The sequence below is a fragment of the Quercus lobata genome, chromosome 4 (assembly GCF_001633185.2).
Source record: "Quercus lobata isolate SW786 chromosome 4, ValleyOak3.0 Primary Assembly, whole genome shotgun sequence".
NCBI classification, from domain to species: domain Eukaryota; kingdom Viridiplantae; phylum Streptophyta; class Magnoliopsida; order Fagales; family Fagaceae; genus Quercus; species Quercus lobata.
In genome coordinates, this window is record NC_044907.1 from 11,467,290 (window position 1) to 11,479,951 (window position 12,662).

Genomic DNA, 12,662 nt, shown 5'->3' on the forward strand with positions numbered 1-12,662 from the left:
TGAAAAATTTACAACTAGATTACACGTTTTTCTTATATTCTCCATGTTTGCAAAATTTCTAAAAAATTAAAGATTAATAGCTATGTTATTAATAAAAATTTTAAATTGCAAGTGTTTGTAATTTAAAATTATGCATAAAATATATTCTTATAGATCGTATAGTAAATAATATCCGATTGACATAAAATCTGACTTGTATTAAAAGGGTAAAGAATATGTAATTTAACAGTTAGATTTTCAGCATATATAATAATGTTTATTTTATCGATTAAGATTATAGTCTTAAGTTACAACTAATTTTGTAACTAAATTTTGTCCTTCTCTTATTTATTACCTGTGATTACTATTTTGGTCGAGTACTGTCAACCGCTCTTAATAAGAAATTGAAGGAAATCTCAGGAACCGAAGAAAGTGAAGCCGATGTTCTGAGTGACACCTGGTCCAACTCTTTTGAAAGCACGAAAGTTTCAGAAATATCAGAATTGATGGCACTGCCAACGCCATTACATAGCCTCAAAATTGAAGGATGTGATGCTCTGAGGTCCATACCTAAAAGTGTGATAAAGAACCCTTCTCTCGAACATTTGTATATTATTAATTGTTGTTCTCTCGAGTCCTTTCCCAAAGGCAAGGCCAAGGCCTTAAAAATTCTTTATATCCGGAATTGCAAGAAATTAGATTTTCCCCTTGCAAATAAGAAGATACACCTGGATGCACTTGAAGATCTGAGTGTAGGGAGTAGCTGTGATTCCCTGACAGACCTCTCCTTACACTTGTTTCCAAAACTTAGAAGTCTTTCTATTTGGGATTGTGCAAAACTGCAGAAACTTTCAATGCCACAAAATAGTCAGAAGAAACTCACATCTCTTGAGGCCTTGGAGATCAGGGATCGTCCTAATCTGGAAGATTTTCCAACAGGAGGATTGCTTACCCCCAATTTGAAGTCCATTTGGTTCTCTAATTGCAAGAGGCTCAAGAAACTACCTGATCAGTTGGGCACTTTTGAATATCTCAAGTCAATGTTTATAAATGATTGCCCAGAACTTGAAACACTCTCAATACAGGTTTTGCCTTCGAAACTTAGTTTACTCAGGATCAATTTTTGCAACAAACTCATTCCCAGGAAGGAGTGGGGGTTGCATGAGCTTGACAGTCTCTGTCAGTTGGAGATTGAAGGTGAATGTAAAGACATGGAGTCATTCCCAGTGGAAGAATTACTGCCCAGCAATCTCAGTTCTCTACGCATCAGTGGACTTTCGGATCTCAAAAAGTTCACGGGCCTAAAGAAACTTGAGTCTATTAAAACACTGGAGATTAGCTGCTGTTACAAACTCCAGTTCTTGCCAGATGATGGTTTTCCATCGTCCCTCTCTTTCCTCTGCATTAAGGAGTGTCCATTGTTGAAACCAAAACTCCAAAATAAGAATCGAGAAGACTGGTCCAAGATAGCTCACATTTCTTGCGTTGAAATTGATGAGGAAGTAATCTCATGAGCGGGGCTTTCAGCGAGGTACTAATAATCTTGTGACTTGCTAGACATCATTTAAATTTACTGTATGTTTTGAAAAAATGATTTCGCTTACTAATAATCTTTTCTTCCATCTTGCATAATCTAGGCCAATATCGTAGACTTCTTGGGCCACCAGGAATTGCTTAAGTTTCAACGTGGGTGCTGCCGATATTAATTTGCATTTGCCTTCTACTATGTTATCAATCGTTTTGCAGTCTTCCAATTCTAACGTTCAGAACAAGTTTGAAGATGCATTGTTGTGGCTTATATGTTTAGGAGAAGAATCTTAAAAGAATGTGGAGTGTATTTCTTTTAGTAACTACTTTGGTATACACTACAAAATGCGGGGGCCTTGGGCCGCCTTGGGGTTAAATGTAAGCTGGAAGTGACTTGAGAAACTGTTTATTTTTTTATTGTGAGTTGGCCATTGTATTTATATGGACTTCGTTAAACCAAAACAAAAAAAAGTTTTAAATTCAGTGTAATGAGATATAAATTGATTTGAGTTTGTCAGGGTTTAAAGGTGTTTTACAAAAGTTGGTTTGAGTGTATCCTATTCATATTAGAAACTCTAAACTAATAGTGAATTTTGATTGGCATTGATTGTGGATGTAAACTTGTAGTTGGCCAAACCAACGTAAAATCTTGTTATTCAAATACAAGCCCCCTCCCTCTAACACATCATGATTAAATTTGGAAATTGGACAAGCTGCTGCTTACTCTTCTTGTACATCTTTTGTAGATTTGCACCCAGTCAATTCCAAATTCGATCTCCATCAAATAAAAGTATCTTATATCTAGTTCGTTTCTTTCAAGAGTCATGAATAACGAGTGTTTGCTACAAGAAGAGCAGCCTACCTTCTATGTGAAAGTGGATTATAAAGTAGCAAAATGCAGTCTTTTTTTCTTTTCCTTTTGACACATTGAAATTTAAAGTAAACTAGTCACAGACCCGCGCGTTGCGCGTGATTATTTTTTATGGTGATCTCATTATTATTATTATTATTTTGTAATTTGAACTAATTTAATGAAAAGTAATGCATTTCATAATCATATTTATCACAAAATAATTTTTTATTATTGTAGAATTGTTTTATTTAAAATTTGAAACCTTAATTCTACCGTAGTTGGTTGACTAATTTTTACATCTCTAAGTCAATTAAACACATTTTGCATGCTACATGTAAACCTTCTTTTCCATAAGGGTTGAAATAATGTGTGTAATATTTTTTTTTTTCTATGGAAGTTAAAAAGAATAAAATTCACCTTGTTTTGATGTTTTCTAAAAATTAAATTTGGAGATTCTCTTTCAATAATTGTGAAAATTCCAAGTAATAATTTAGAAGGTAATACATGTTACATGTTCATGCTTTGATTGTGTAATTGTATGATTGATTTGGGTTGTAATTTATAAGTTGAATATGGTGGTGTATATCAAAAAGGGCCTAACTATGTTGTTTAGGATATTGAATATAGTGTTATGTGTGATTTATAGAGTAGCGATGGTTGTAGTAATTAAAAATTGGTTTTTCATTGTCTTTTAAGTTAATAAAAACCTTACATCTACTTTTTTTTTTTTCAAAAAACCTTTACATATTTTTTTAACGTGAATCTTTACATATACCTTAATAAGTAAACCCTATACATTTTATTTTCTTAGATGCAGAAAAAAAAGACATCTATTCCATAATAATAGTGGCTAATTAGTTTTTTAATGTTCTCATTTATAACGTTTCTTACTATTATCATATTTTATTGGCTGTTGATTTTCATAATAGAGGCATTAAATGAGAGTTAAATTCTTCAAACCTTTCATTAGATTTTAAAAGTAATGGTGTGTGAAGAATACAAGCATTTAAGGACTTTTTTTCTTTTTTATATTTTATTATTTTTAAATAATGTCAAAAAAAATATTTTGAAAATTTTCATCTTTATTTCTTATATATTTCTATTATTACTTAAGAACGTTTTCCTTTTAGTTTTGATAATAAATATGATTTTCTAGATTAAAGGTTGATTAGTTTCAAGTTTAAATTTTGTATGATTTTATTTAATTGTTGATTATATGGTTTAATTAAGTGAATTTAACGATTTATTTATTTGCATTGTAAAGTTTATAATAACATTCGTAGGGTCATCTTTAATTAAATTTTTACTCCTTTAGCCGTTGGTCTCTTTGTTTTCCAATTAACGGTTACTAATTAATTTATTTAATTGACGTTTGATTTCTTTTACTAATCTCTTTCTCTCCCTTTTTGTTAACATCCTATTGTTTTCCCAAATTTGATGATAATTCTAATGTACTAAATATGCATATTGTAACGTTTATTTTTATTTTTTATTTTAGTCCATTTTGCTGCCATGAAGTTAGTACATCTATAACTATTAGTTTATTATTTTATGATATGTTTCGTTTGATATTATTATTATTATTATTATTATTATAAATTTAGTGTTTCTAAAATAGCATGTGTTTTGTATTCTCTTTTTCTATTAATGTATTGTAACGTTTTATGGGAATACTTTATAAGAAAATTGTTTATTCTTTTGTTTTTTTTTAAATTGAGTGTTTCTAAACTGATATTTTTTTTGTATTTCATTTTTCCATTGATGCATTGTAACATTTCATGGGAAGACTTTATAAGAACAATTTTTATTTATTGAATAAAATATTATATGTTTAATTTTTTTTTTAAAATGAGACAAAATATAAATAATTATGATATGGAGGATGTTGCTAAATTTAAATGTTGAATAAAATAAGATGAGAATAAAATAATAAAAATGAAATGTATAACAATAAACAGCATATTATTTTAGTTATGCTAGGTAATAAAATAATATTATATTTTTATATCCTATTTTTATAATGCAATAATATAACATTTAACAACCAATGAGAATAAAAAAGATAACAACATAAAATATAAAACTAAATCGTACCAAGCTCGATTACCTGTTAATTCCAATTTTAGCAAACTAACTGACTTCTAGTAGTCTAAAACTGATTTTTGCAATACATTTGGTGGGACTTTCAATACTACATCAGTATGTTTTGATTGTCAACCTGTTACACTAAAATTAAAATATATATATATACCAAAAATTGAAGGAAAATATATATATATATATATATATATAGAGAGAGAGAGAGAGAGAGAGAGAGAGAGAGAGAGAGAGAGAGAGAGAGAGAGGCTTTTGTGTGTGGAAAAATAGAAATTATGCATGGAATAAGAGGGAGAATGACAATTTTATAGCATGAAGATAAGAATAAGAAGAGTTAAAAATAAAGGAAGATAAAAAGATAGAATAATATTAATATTGAGAGTAGTGGGGATATGAAAAGTTGAAATGGAATGAGAAAGGTTGAAGAAAGTTAAGGTAGAGAGTAGTGGGGATATGAAAAGTTAAAATGGAATTGAAAATTTAATAATAAATAAGAATAATTAAAAATAAGATAAATTAAATATGATATTTTGATTGTAATATAATAGAGTTTTTAATTCACTTTAAATGCTAAAAAATTATATTAAAAAATTGGAGAAAAATTGATAATGAGATGGCTGCTGACGTGGCTTAATGAGAGCGTAGCAACATTAAATGCTACGCTTCAGCTTTTAGTAATATATTGATAAGCGAAAATGAAATTTCCCTACAAAATTATTAGAGTACGCATTAGGAATTAAAAATTCGAAAAAACTTAAAGGAAATTAGACTTTTTTCTGTTAACAAAAATTGAAATTTAGAATAAATAAAATGAAAATGAAAATGCCCCTATAATTATTATGGTTTAGCATTAGAATTCAGAAACAACTTTAAGAAAATTAGACTCATAAATTCACAAGCTTATTCTTAATGAAATTTGTGAAAACAAAGGCTGAAAGTTCCAAAGAAACTGGAGATTGAAGACATAACAAAGAGATAAGTCTGTAATCTATATTAATACTGTCTTGTATTGATTTCATTATGAAAAAAAATATGAAACATCAATACAAGACAGTATATACAGATTACAAAATCTGTGCAAAAGAGAGAGATTCTAATAACTCAATGTAGTTACACTATGACTAGATGTTAGAATCAGTTAAAAAGTAAAAACTGATTCCCTCTATTAAGCGGTGTCGTTTGGTGGATTAGACTTGGGCTTGGGCTGTGTATGACACGGATCCAAAGCAATATTGGTTTCTTTAATATGTTCACGGCCCAAGCTTGAAACGGCAGTGTTTAAATCATCATTGTTTATGCATCAGGAGTCAGGACTCAGTAGTATTTAGATATTATTAGAAGAGCTTGATTGTGACAAAATTTATTAAAACTACTAGTGTGAATCAAAATTTCTTTTTCTTGAGATATTTGGATTCAAGCCAAAAAAAAAATAGAGAATTTGAGTGCTCTGATTTTTTTTTTTTTAATTATTATTTGGAAATTACACATTTTTACCTTGAACTATATCTCATTTTACATTTTGCACACTCAACCATCAAAATGCACACGTAACCTCTTAAAGTTATAATTATGTAACACTTAACTCCCTGCTCCTGTGTCTGTTTTGGAGATTAAATCTAATAGAATTTAGTATCAAAAAACCAATTTACCTTTCCCTTCAAAACATATGGTAGCAGGTAAATTGGTCTTTTAATATTACTTTCGGTTAGACTTAATTAAGAAAGTGATGGGAGGAAGTCTTACATGAGTTTTAGTTTGGGGAGCCGAACGTAGATTTCTGTAGTACAAATGGTATGTGTAAAATGGGTGCATAATTTAGAGTGAAAAAGTGTAATTTTTCCCCCCTTCTTGAGAGAGAGAAATTCATACTTTCATTAAAAATAGTGAAACCAAAAGGCTTTTACATCAATTCATTATTTAGAGCTTGCATTACGTTGAAAGCAATATAACAACAAGCACTTTTTTCTTAATATCTTTTATCTCAAAAAGGAATAATTTTTTTTTTCATATATAGGAAAAGACCATTAGTTAAAACTTAATCCACCTTAACATACTGCTAATGGTTGCACTGGTGCAGCAAATGTTTAGGCCCAATACAATTTCCTACTTAAGCTTCTCATATCTTTCCTAGAGCCTCGAGTGGATCGTACAATAATAAGATCTCTGGACTGGTTCAAATTGTAGGGAATATTGCTAGCTTTTATATGGTAGCTATGAAGTAACAAAGAAGTGCAATATTGATTAATTCAATATCAAGAGTTGGATACTGATCTGAGTTTGGAAGATGTCACCCCAGAGGGAGTTTCAGAGATTGCAATGAACGCTTTGAATGCAGATTCGCAATCTTTGGAATCATTTGGTTTACTTAGTCGTGATATTAAATATTTTGCAAGTTTATTTCATTGTATTAGGTTTTCACATGTTCATAGAGACGGATTGTTGTATTCTCACATTAAGAGAAACGACAATGGGGTTGCTCATAGTCTGGCTAAAAATGCATTATGCATACCAGATTTTCAAGTATGGATGGAAGATGTCCCATCTCATATTGGTTCGATTTTACAATTGGATGTAGTTGAATTTTATTAATAAAATCCATCAGTTTCTTTCTCAAAAAAAAAAAAATATCAAGAGTTGGTCCAAGATTTATTATGTAGAGCGGCATTCAACTTCGGTTAGAAAGGATTCTAATAGGTTCAAAATTTTGATTTAAAAATAATAATAATAATAATTTGAGAGTTGGGCGTGAGGAGATTTGAATCCTAAATGTCTTTGTTGAAGACACTAGGAGATGTCAATCAATAGAGATACAAGGATCTTGGCAAAACTAATTAAGTTGCTTCTTACTTGTTCAAATAATAAACTAATTGAAGTTTGCTGTGAGAGTACAAGATGATAGGTAAAAAAAATAAATAAAAAAACTTCAGAAATTTATAATATTCTCACTTATGAAAATCCTCTCCATCATAGTAATAACGTGAAACAACCATTGAATCAATCATGTACATATTTTATACAACGTCTCCTCTAGGTAGGAGTTTCTCTCTCTCGTTGCCCAACGAGTTCACTCTCTCCCTTGGTGTATACCTAAGGGTTTGTATTTCTTTTTTCTTTGTTTACTGTGGGCGATGGCTGAAGAGGTGATTCAAGGACTCAAGCACATGAAACTAACAACTGAAGAAGAAGAAGAAATCATAGAAGTCTTGGACGAAGGAAGGAAGGAGGAGATTGAAAGCTATTCGCAAAGCTTAATTGGGAAGTTTCTTACATGCAAATCTTACAATAAGAGGGCAGCTCTTTCTACACTGAAGAAGGCATGGGGATTGCAAGGTGAAGTTTAGATTGTGGAGGTTGGGTCCAACCTTTTTCAGTTTAAATTCTCCACTGAATTTGACATGGAAATGGTTTTTAATCGAGGCCCTTGGACATTTGATAATCAAGCTCTTATGCTACGTCATTGGCAGAGGGGTATGACAACTACGAATGTGAAGTTTGAGACAGTATCCTTATGGGTTTAGATTTGGGGAACTCTATTCGACATGGTTTCTTCGAAAGTGGCAGCAAAGGTGGGGAGTAGGCTGGGGGTGGTGGAGGAAGTTGAAACGAGGTAGAAACAGGAGCTCTAGAATCTGTTTATGAGGGTTAAGGTTGCTATCCCAATATCAAAACTAATTCGGAAGAGGGGGGGGGTTTATCGCAGCGTCTAAAGGTGATCGCACATGGGTCACGTACAAGTATGAACGACTCCCAAGTTCATTCAATCAAGAAAGAAGTCTAGAGAGTGCATCAAAATGACCAAAAATCATTAAGCTGAGAAATACAATGAGGGTAAAAGGTCCCCAAAAGTTCATTCAATCAAGAGATCAAAGACCAAAAAAAAAAAAAAAAAAAAAAGAAAGAAAGAAAGAAGAAAAAGAAAAAAGAAAAGAAGCTCACTAGGCTGAAAACCCAAAAGGGCGGTCTAGGCAAAAGTTAGGGCCAAAAAGGAAAGAAAAGAAAAGAAAGCCCGCTAGGCTGAAAACCCAAAAGGGTGGCCTGGGCAAAAGTTAGGGCCAAAGAAAAGAAAAACAAAGGGTAAAATCCTAGCAAATTGGAAACTTGAAGATGTAATCTAAAAAGAAAAGGATTTTACAAGATGAAAGTCTAGAGATATGATTCAAGATGAATGAGCATAAAAACAAATGTTGATACAAGTGACCAATGAAGACTAGTGAGAAGATGACAAAGAAGAAATGGGACAACTCCTCCAATACTTGATTTTTGAGTAATGCATACTTGGGGGAAACAACATAGGGAATTTTGAGCCTTTTATATCTTTCATTTCATAACCCAAACCCAGTCTACATTACAACCTATGAGTAAAGACCTCATTGAAGTCTTGCTAGTTGTAGGCGCATTTTAAACTCTAATAATATTTTTCTCTAGAATTAAAAAGGAAAAATGCTTAAAATTGTCAAACCTCATAGAATGATATGTCCGAGGACAAAATTTCTCAAATTCTCAAATCCTTAAAATGACTCAAAAGAACTTCCAAACTTGGAGCACTCTCTTTGTTTGCACCCAACAATGTGATTCATAAATATTATCACATTTCATTTCATAATTGCCTTTGGAGACTTAATCTGACGATGTTCAAAAGGATGAAGCAAATTTGATTACATGAGTTTAATGATCTTGATCCTTTTTAATCAAAGAGATTTGTTTGATTCTTAAACACTTTGATTTGCCAAAATGGTTGTTCAAAGGATCACCTCTTGTTCATATAAAATAATAATAATAAAATGAAGAAGAAAGAAAGAGAAATCTCATTTCCACAAAAAAAAAAAAAAAAAAAAAAAAATCATTCTCTTCCAAAATCCAATCATCTTGAACTACATCTTGACCTGATCCTCTACGAGAGAGGTATGTAGGCAACCTTTCAAAGGCCCGGTCCCAATCACCCAAACAATCTTGGGGAACAAATTCAAAACAATGTGACAAAATTGTTTGGGTGCATGTTAGGCTAAGCTCATTTGTTTTGCATCAAGCATGCTTAAACTGGGGGCATTGGCCTATTTATATTATGTGCAGATATGTCCTTCTTGCATGAAAGCATGTTTTTATTTGAGGCATCAATCCATTTTTTTTGCAAGCGTGTCCACACTAGGGGCATTGGCCAAAAATGTTTTCATGATAATTGGTTTCTAACAAACTAGAGAAAGAAAGCCATTTTGCAGGAACTAATGATGGCGGATCGTGATCTTCTTTCATGTTCCCCAATGGTAGCAATATCAAATTAACACAGCTTCCATCCAAGCAAGGAATATGCCCCAAACTAGGGGCATTGGCTAAGTGCTTCCAATTTCTTGTAATGAATGACTCCATTGTTGATTGAAACTTGCTTTTTTGTAGGAATCAAAGTGAAGGATCCTTTATCTCATTCAACACAAGTTATCTTAGATATGCACCCTCATATAGCTAGATAATTGCATGATCTATACCATGTAGGATCGACAGTAGCTCTCCTACTTTCAAGGGATTAACCTTAGTTCTCCCGAAACCCATAGGATCGACATTAGCTCTCCTATACACTGTAGGATTGACAGTAGTTCTCCTACCTCCAAGGAATTGACCTTAGTTCTCCCGAAACTCATAGGATCGACCTTAGTTCTCCTATACACTGTAGGACCGACAGTAGCTCTCGTACATATAAGGGATCGACCTTAGTTCTCCCGAAACTCATAGAATCGACCTTAGTTCTCCTATATACTGTAGGATTGACAGTAGCTCTCCTACATTCAAGGGATCGACCTTAGTTCTCCCGAAACTCATAGGATTGACCTTAGTTTTCCTATATACTGTAGGATCGACAGTAGCTCTCCTACATTCAAGGGATTGGCCTTAGTTCTCCCGAAACTCAGAGGATCGACCTTAGCTCTCCTATACACTGTAAGATCGACAGTAGTTCTCCTACTTTCAAGGGATCGACCTTAATTCTCCCTAAACCCATAGGATCAACCTTAGTTCTCCTATACACTGTAGGATCGACAGTAGCTCTCCTACCTTTAAGGGATCGACCATAGTTCTCCCGAAACCCATAGGATTTAGTTCTCCTACCTTCCACAAATCCATCGAAGCACATCCAAATTCAAATCCATATGACCTCTGGGAAGCATGTCTAAACTTCAATCCATTGGACCTCTTAAAAGAACATCCAAAATTCCAATCCACGGACCTCTGGGAGGCATGTCCAAAATTCAAATCCTTGGACCTCTGGGAAGCACGTCCAAAATTCAAGATCACGACTGAAATCCTCATTTTGTCGTGACCACTGGTAAGCATGTCTTGTACTCATCTTCCCCCCTCCCCCCCCCCCTCCCCCCAAAAAAGGCTGCATGTATGAACTACGTTTGGACCTGATCCTCTCACCAAGAGGTACGTAGGCAATCTCCCTTGAGATTCGGTTCATATTTTGATCCATAACATAACCGTCTGCATTTTTATCTAAATGCATCATACATTCACCAAGGTTAAATACTGATTGCAAAGTTAGGTGTCTCTTTCATACATTGACATTCACTTTTCAAGTTCTGCCAATGAGGGCCATTCTTGACACCCTATTTTGCAACCCGCATTTAACCTTACATGGAGGGTAAAAAGGTAATTTTGCCTTGGAAATATACATCTTGATTCTGGCCATTAGATCCTTAATCTCATTTCACTAAAATGATCTTGATCTTGTAACGATCAAATCGACTAGTCATAAGCCCTAATCGACTAGTCAAGTTTTGATGGCTGAGATGTACTATCACAAATTGAGTCCGACTATATGTGATTAAGAATAATTGATTTCAATTGGTTATAAGTGTAATCAATTTGAGATCAATGATGTGTCATAAGTTTGAAATGGGAGTGATTGAAGCCATTTAATTTTAATTGGGAGCTAATTTGGGACCTATTAATGTTAATTGTGCTGAAACCATTATCTAAAAAATAACCTCTACTCACTATTTCATCGGTATCTCTCAAAATATTTTGAATCTGTGAATGAGGTTAATTTTCCTAGAAATTAGACATCCGAGGCTTCAATTTGAGCGTAATAACGAGACAATTCCGATCAGAATTGAGTCAGATATGATTTTTCAAAGTTTGCTCTACAAGCTGTTATAGAAGTTACGGGAAAACCGAATTTTGGCTTGCTCCTCACTCCCACTAATTTCTCCATTTAATGCACCAGATTTTCCCTAAGGCTAAAATGAGGTCTAGGTTCATGATTCTTTGTCAATTCTCATTAAATGGCCTTCCATTCATATTTCCTCCATCACTACTATATAAACCTTCCCTCTCCTTCATTCCAAGACACAAAAAAACCCTCATCTCTTCTCTTCTCTTGAGTTCTAGTGAAGTTGAGTAGCCTTGTCATATCTTGGTCTTCCTGAGACTCAAGGTATTGAGTGAGACTCACTCTCCCTCTCTTAACTCTTCTTTTCCTCCACCCTTAGAACCTCCATTAAGAGTCCCCTCCTCCGCCATATGGATCTTGTATGAAGGTATAATCCCCTTCCCTAACTATTTGTTTATGTTGCCATGATGAGAATTTAAGATTAAAGCATGATAATTCCCTTGAATATGTTTGAATGTTCTTAATTGTTCTTATGTGTTCTTCACATGTTCTTAGTTGTTCATCACATGTTTATGCATATTACTAGATTTAATCTTAAATCCACATCAAAAATATGAAAAACATATTTATTTAATAATTCTTTTAAATCCTTGAATCTAGGTTATCACCATCCACATACATTCACTAGAATTTATTTTTCAATTCAAATGCAATGCTTAATAAATTGAATTAGAGTTTATCACATGCATACACATTAAATTCAACATGCAAATTGATTGATAACATATTGGATGATGTGATATAAATGTTGGCCACCCTAGTCTAGAAGACCAGTTTCACCGGGTAAGGTGGGTGCCTAACACCTTCCCACCTTGTAACATAGCCTCCGAGCTTAGATCAAGGGTTAGTCGATCAAATGCTTATCCATCTAATTTTCGATTTTTAGATTGTAACTAGAAAACAAAGTCATGTACTTTATCTTAGATTGTATCTAGGACCAAATCCATGTAATTTTCCCATGATCAATGTAAATTCAATTTCAAATTAATAAAATGAGGAATTTTTCAATTATGGTTTTCTTATTTTTCCAATAATTAAATAAGT

At 32.9% G+C, this 12,662-nt stretch overlaps 1 protein-coding gene across 1 annotated transcript; it reads left to right on the top strand.

Annotated features, from left to right (window-relative positions):
* Positions 1-485: 485 nt before the first annotated feature.
* LOC115984599 (putative disease resistance protein At3g14460) lies at positions 486-1,493 on the top strand. Its single transcript, XM_031107619.1, has one exon. The coding sequence runs from the start codon at positions 486-488 to the stop codon at positions 1,491-1,493; it is 1,008 nt and encodes a 335-aa protein (XP_030963479.1).
* Positions 1,494-12,662: the final 11,169 nt, after the last annotated feature.

Excerpts from the sequence above, each read along its gene's own strand:
- LOC115984599 (XM_031107619.1), top strand. The coding sequence starts at position 486 with ATGGCACTGCCAACGCCATTACATAGCCTCAAAATTGAAGGATGTGAT.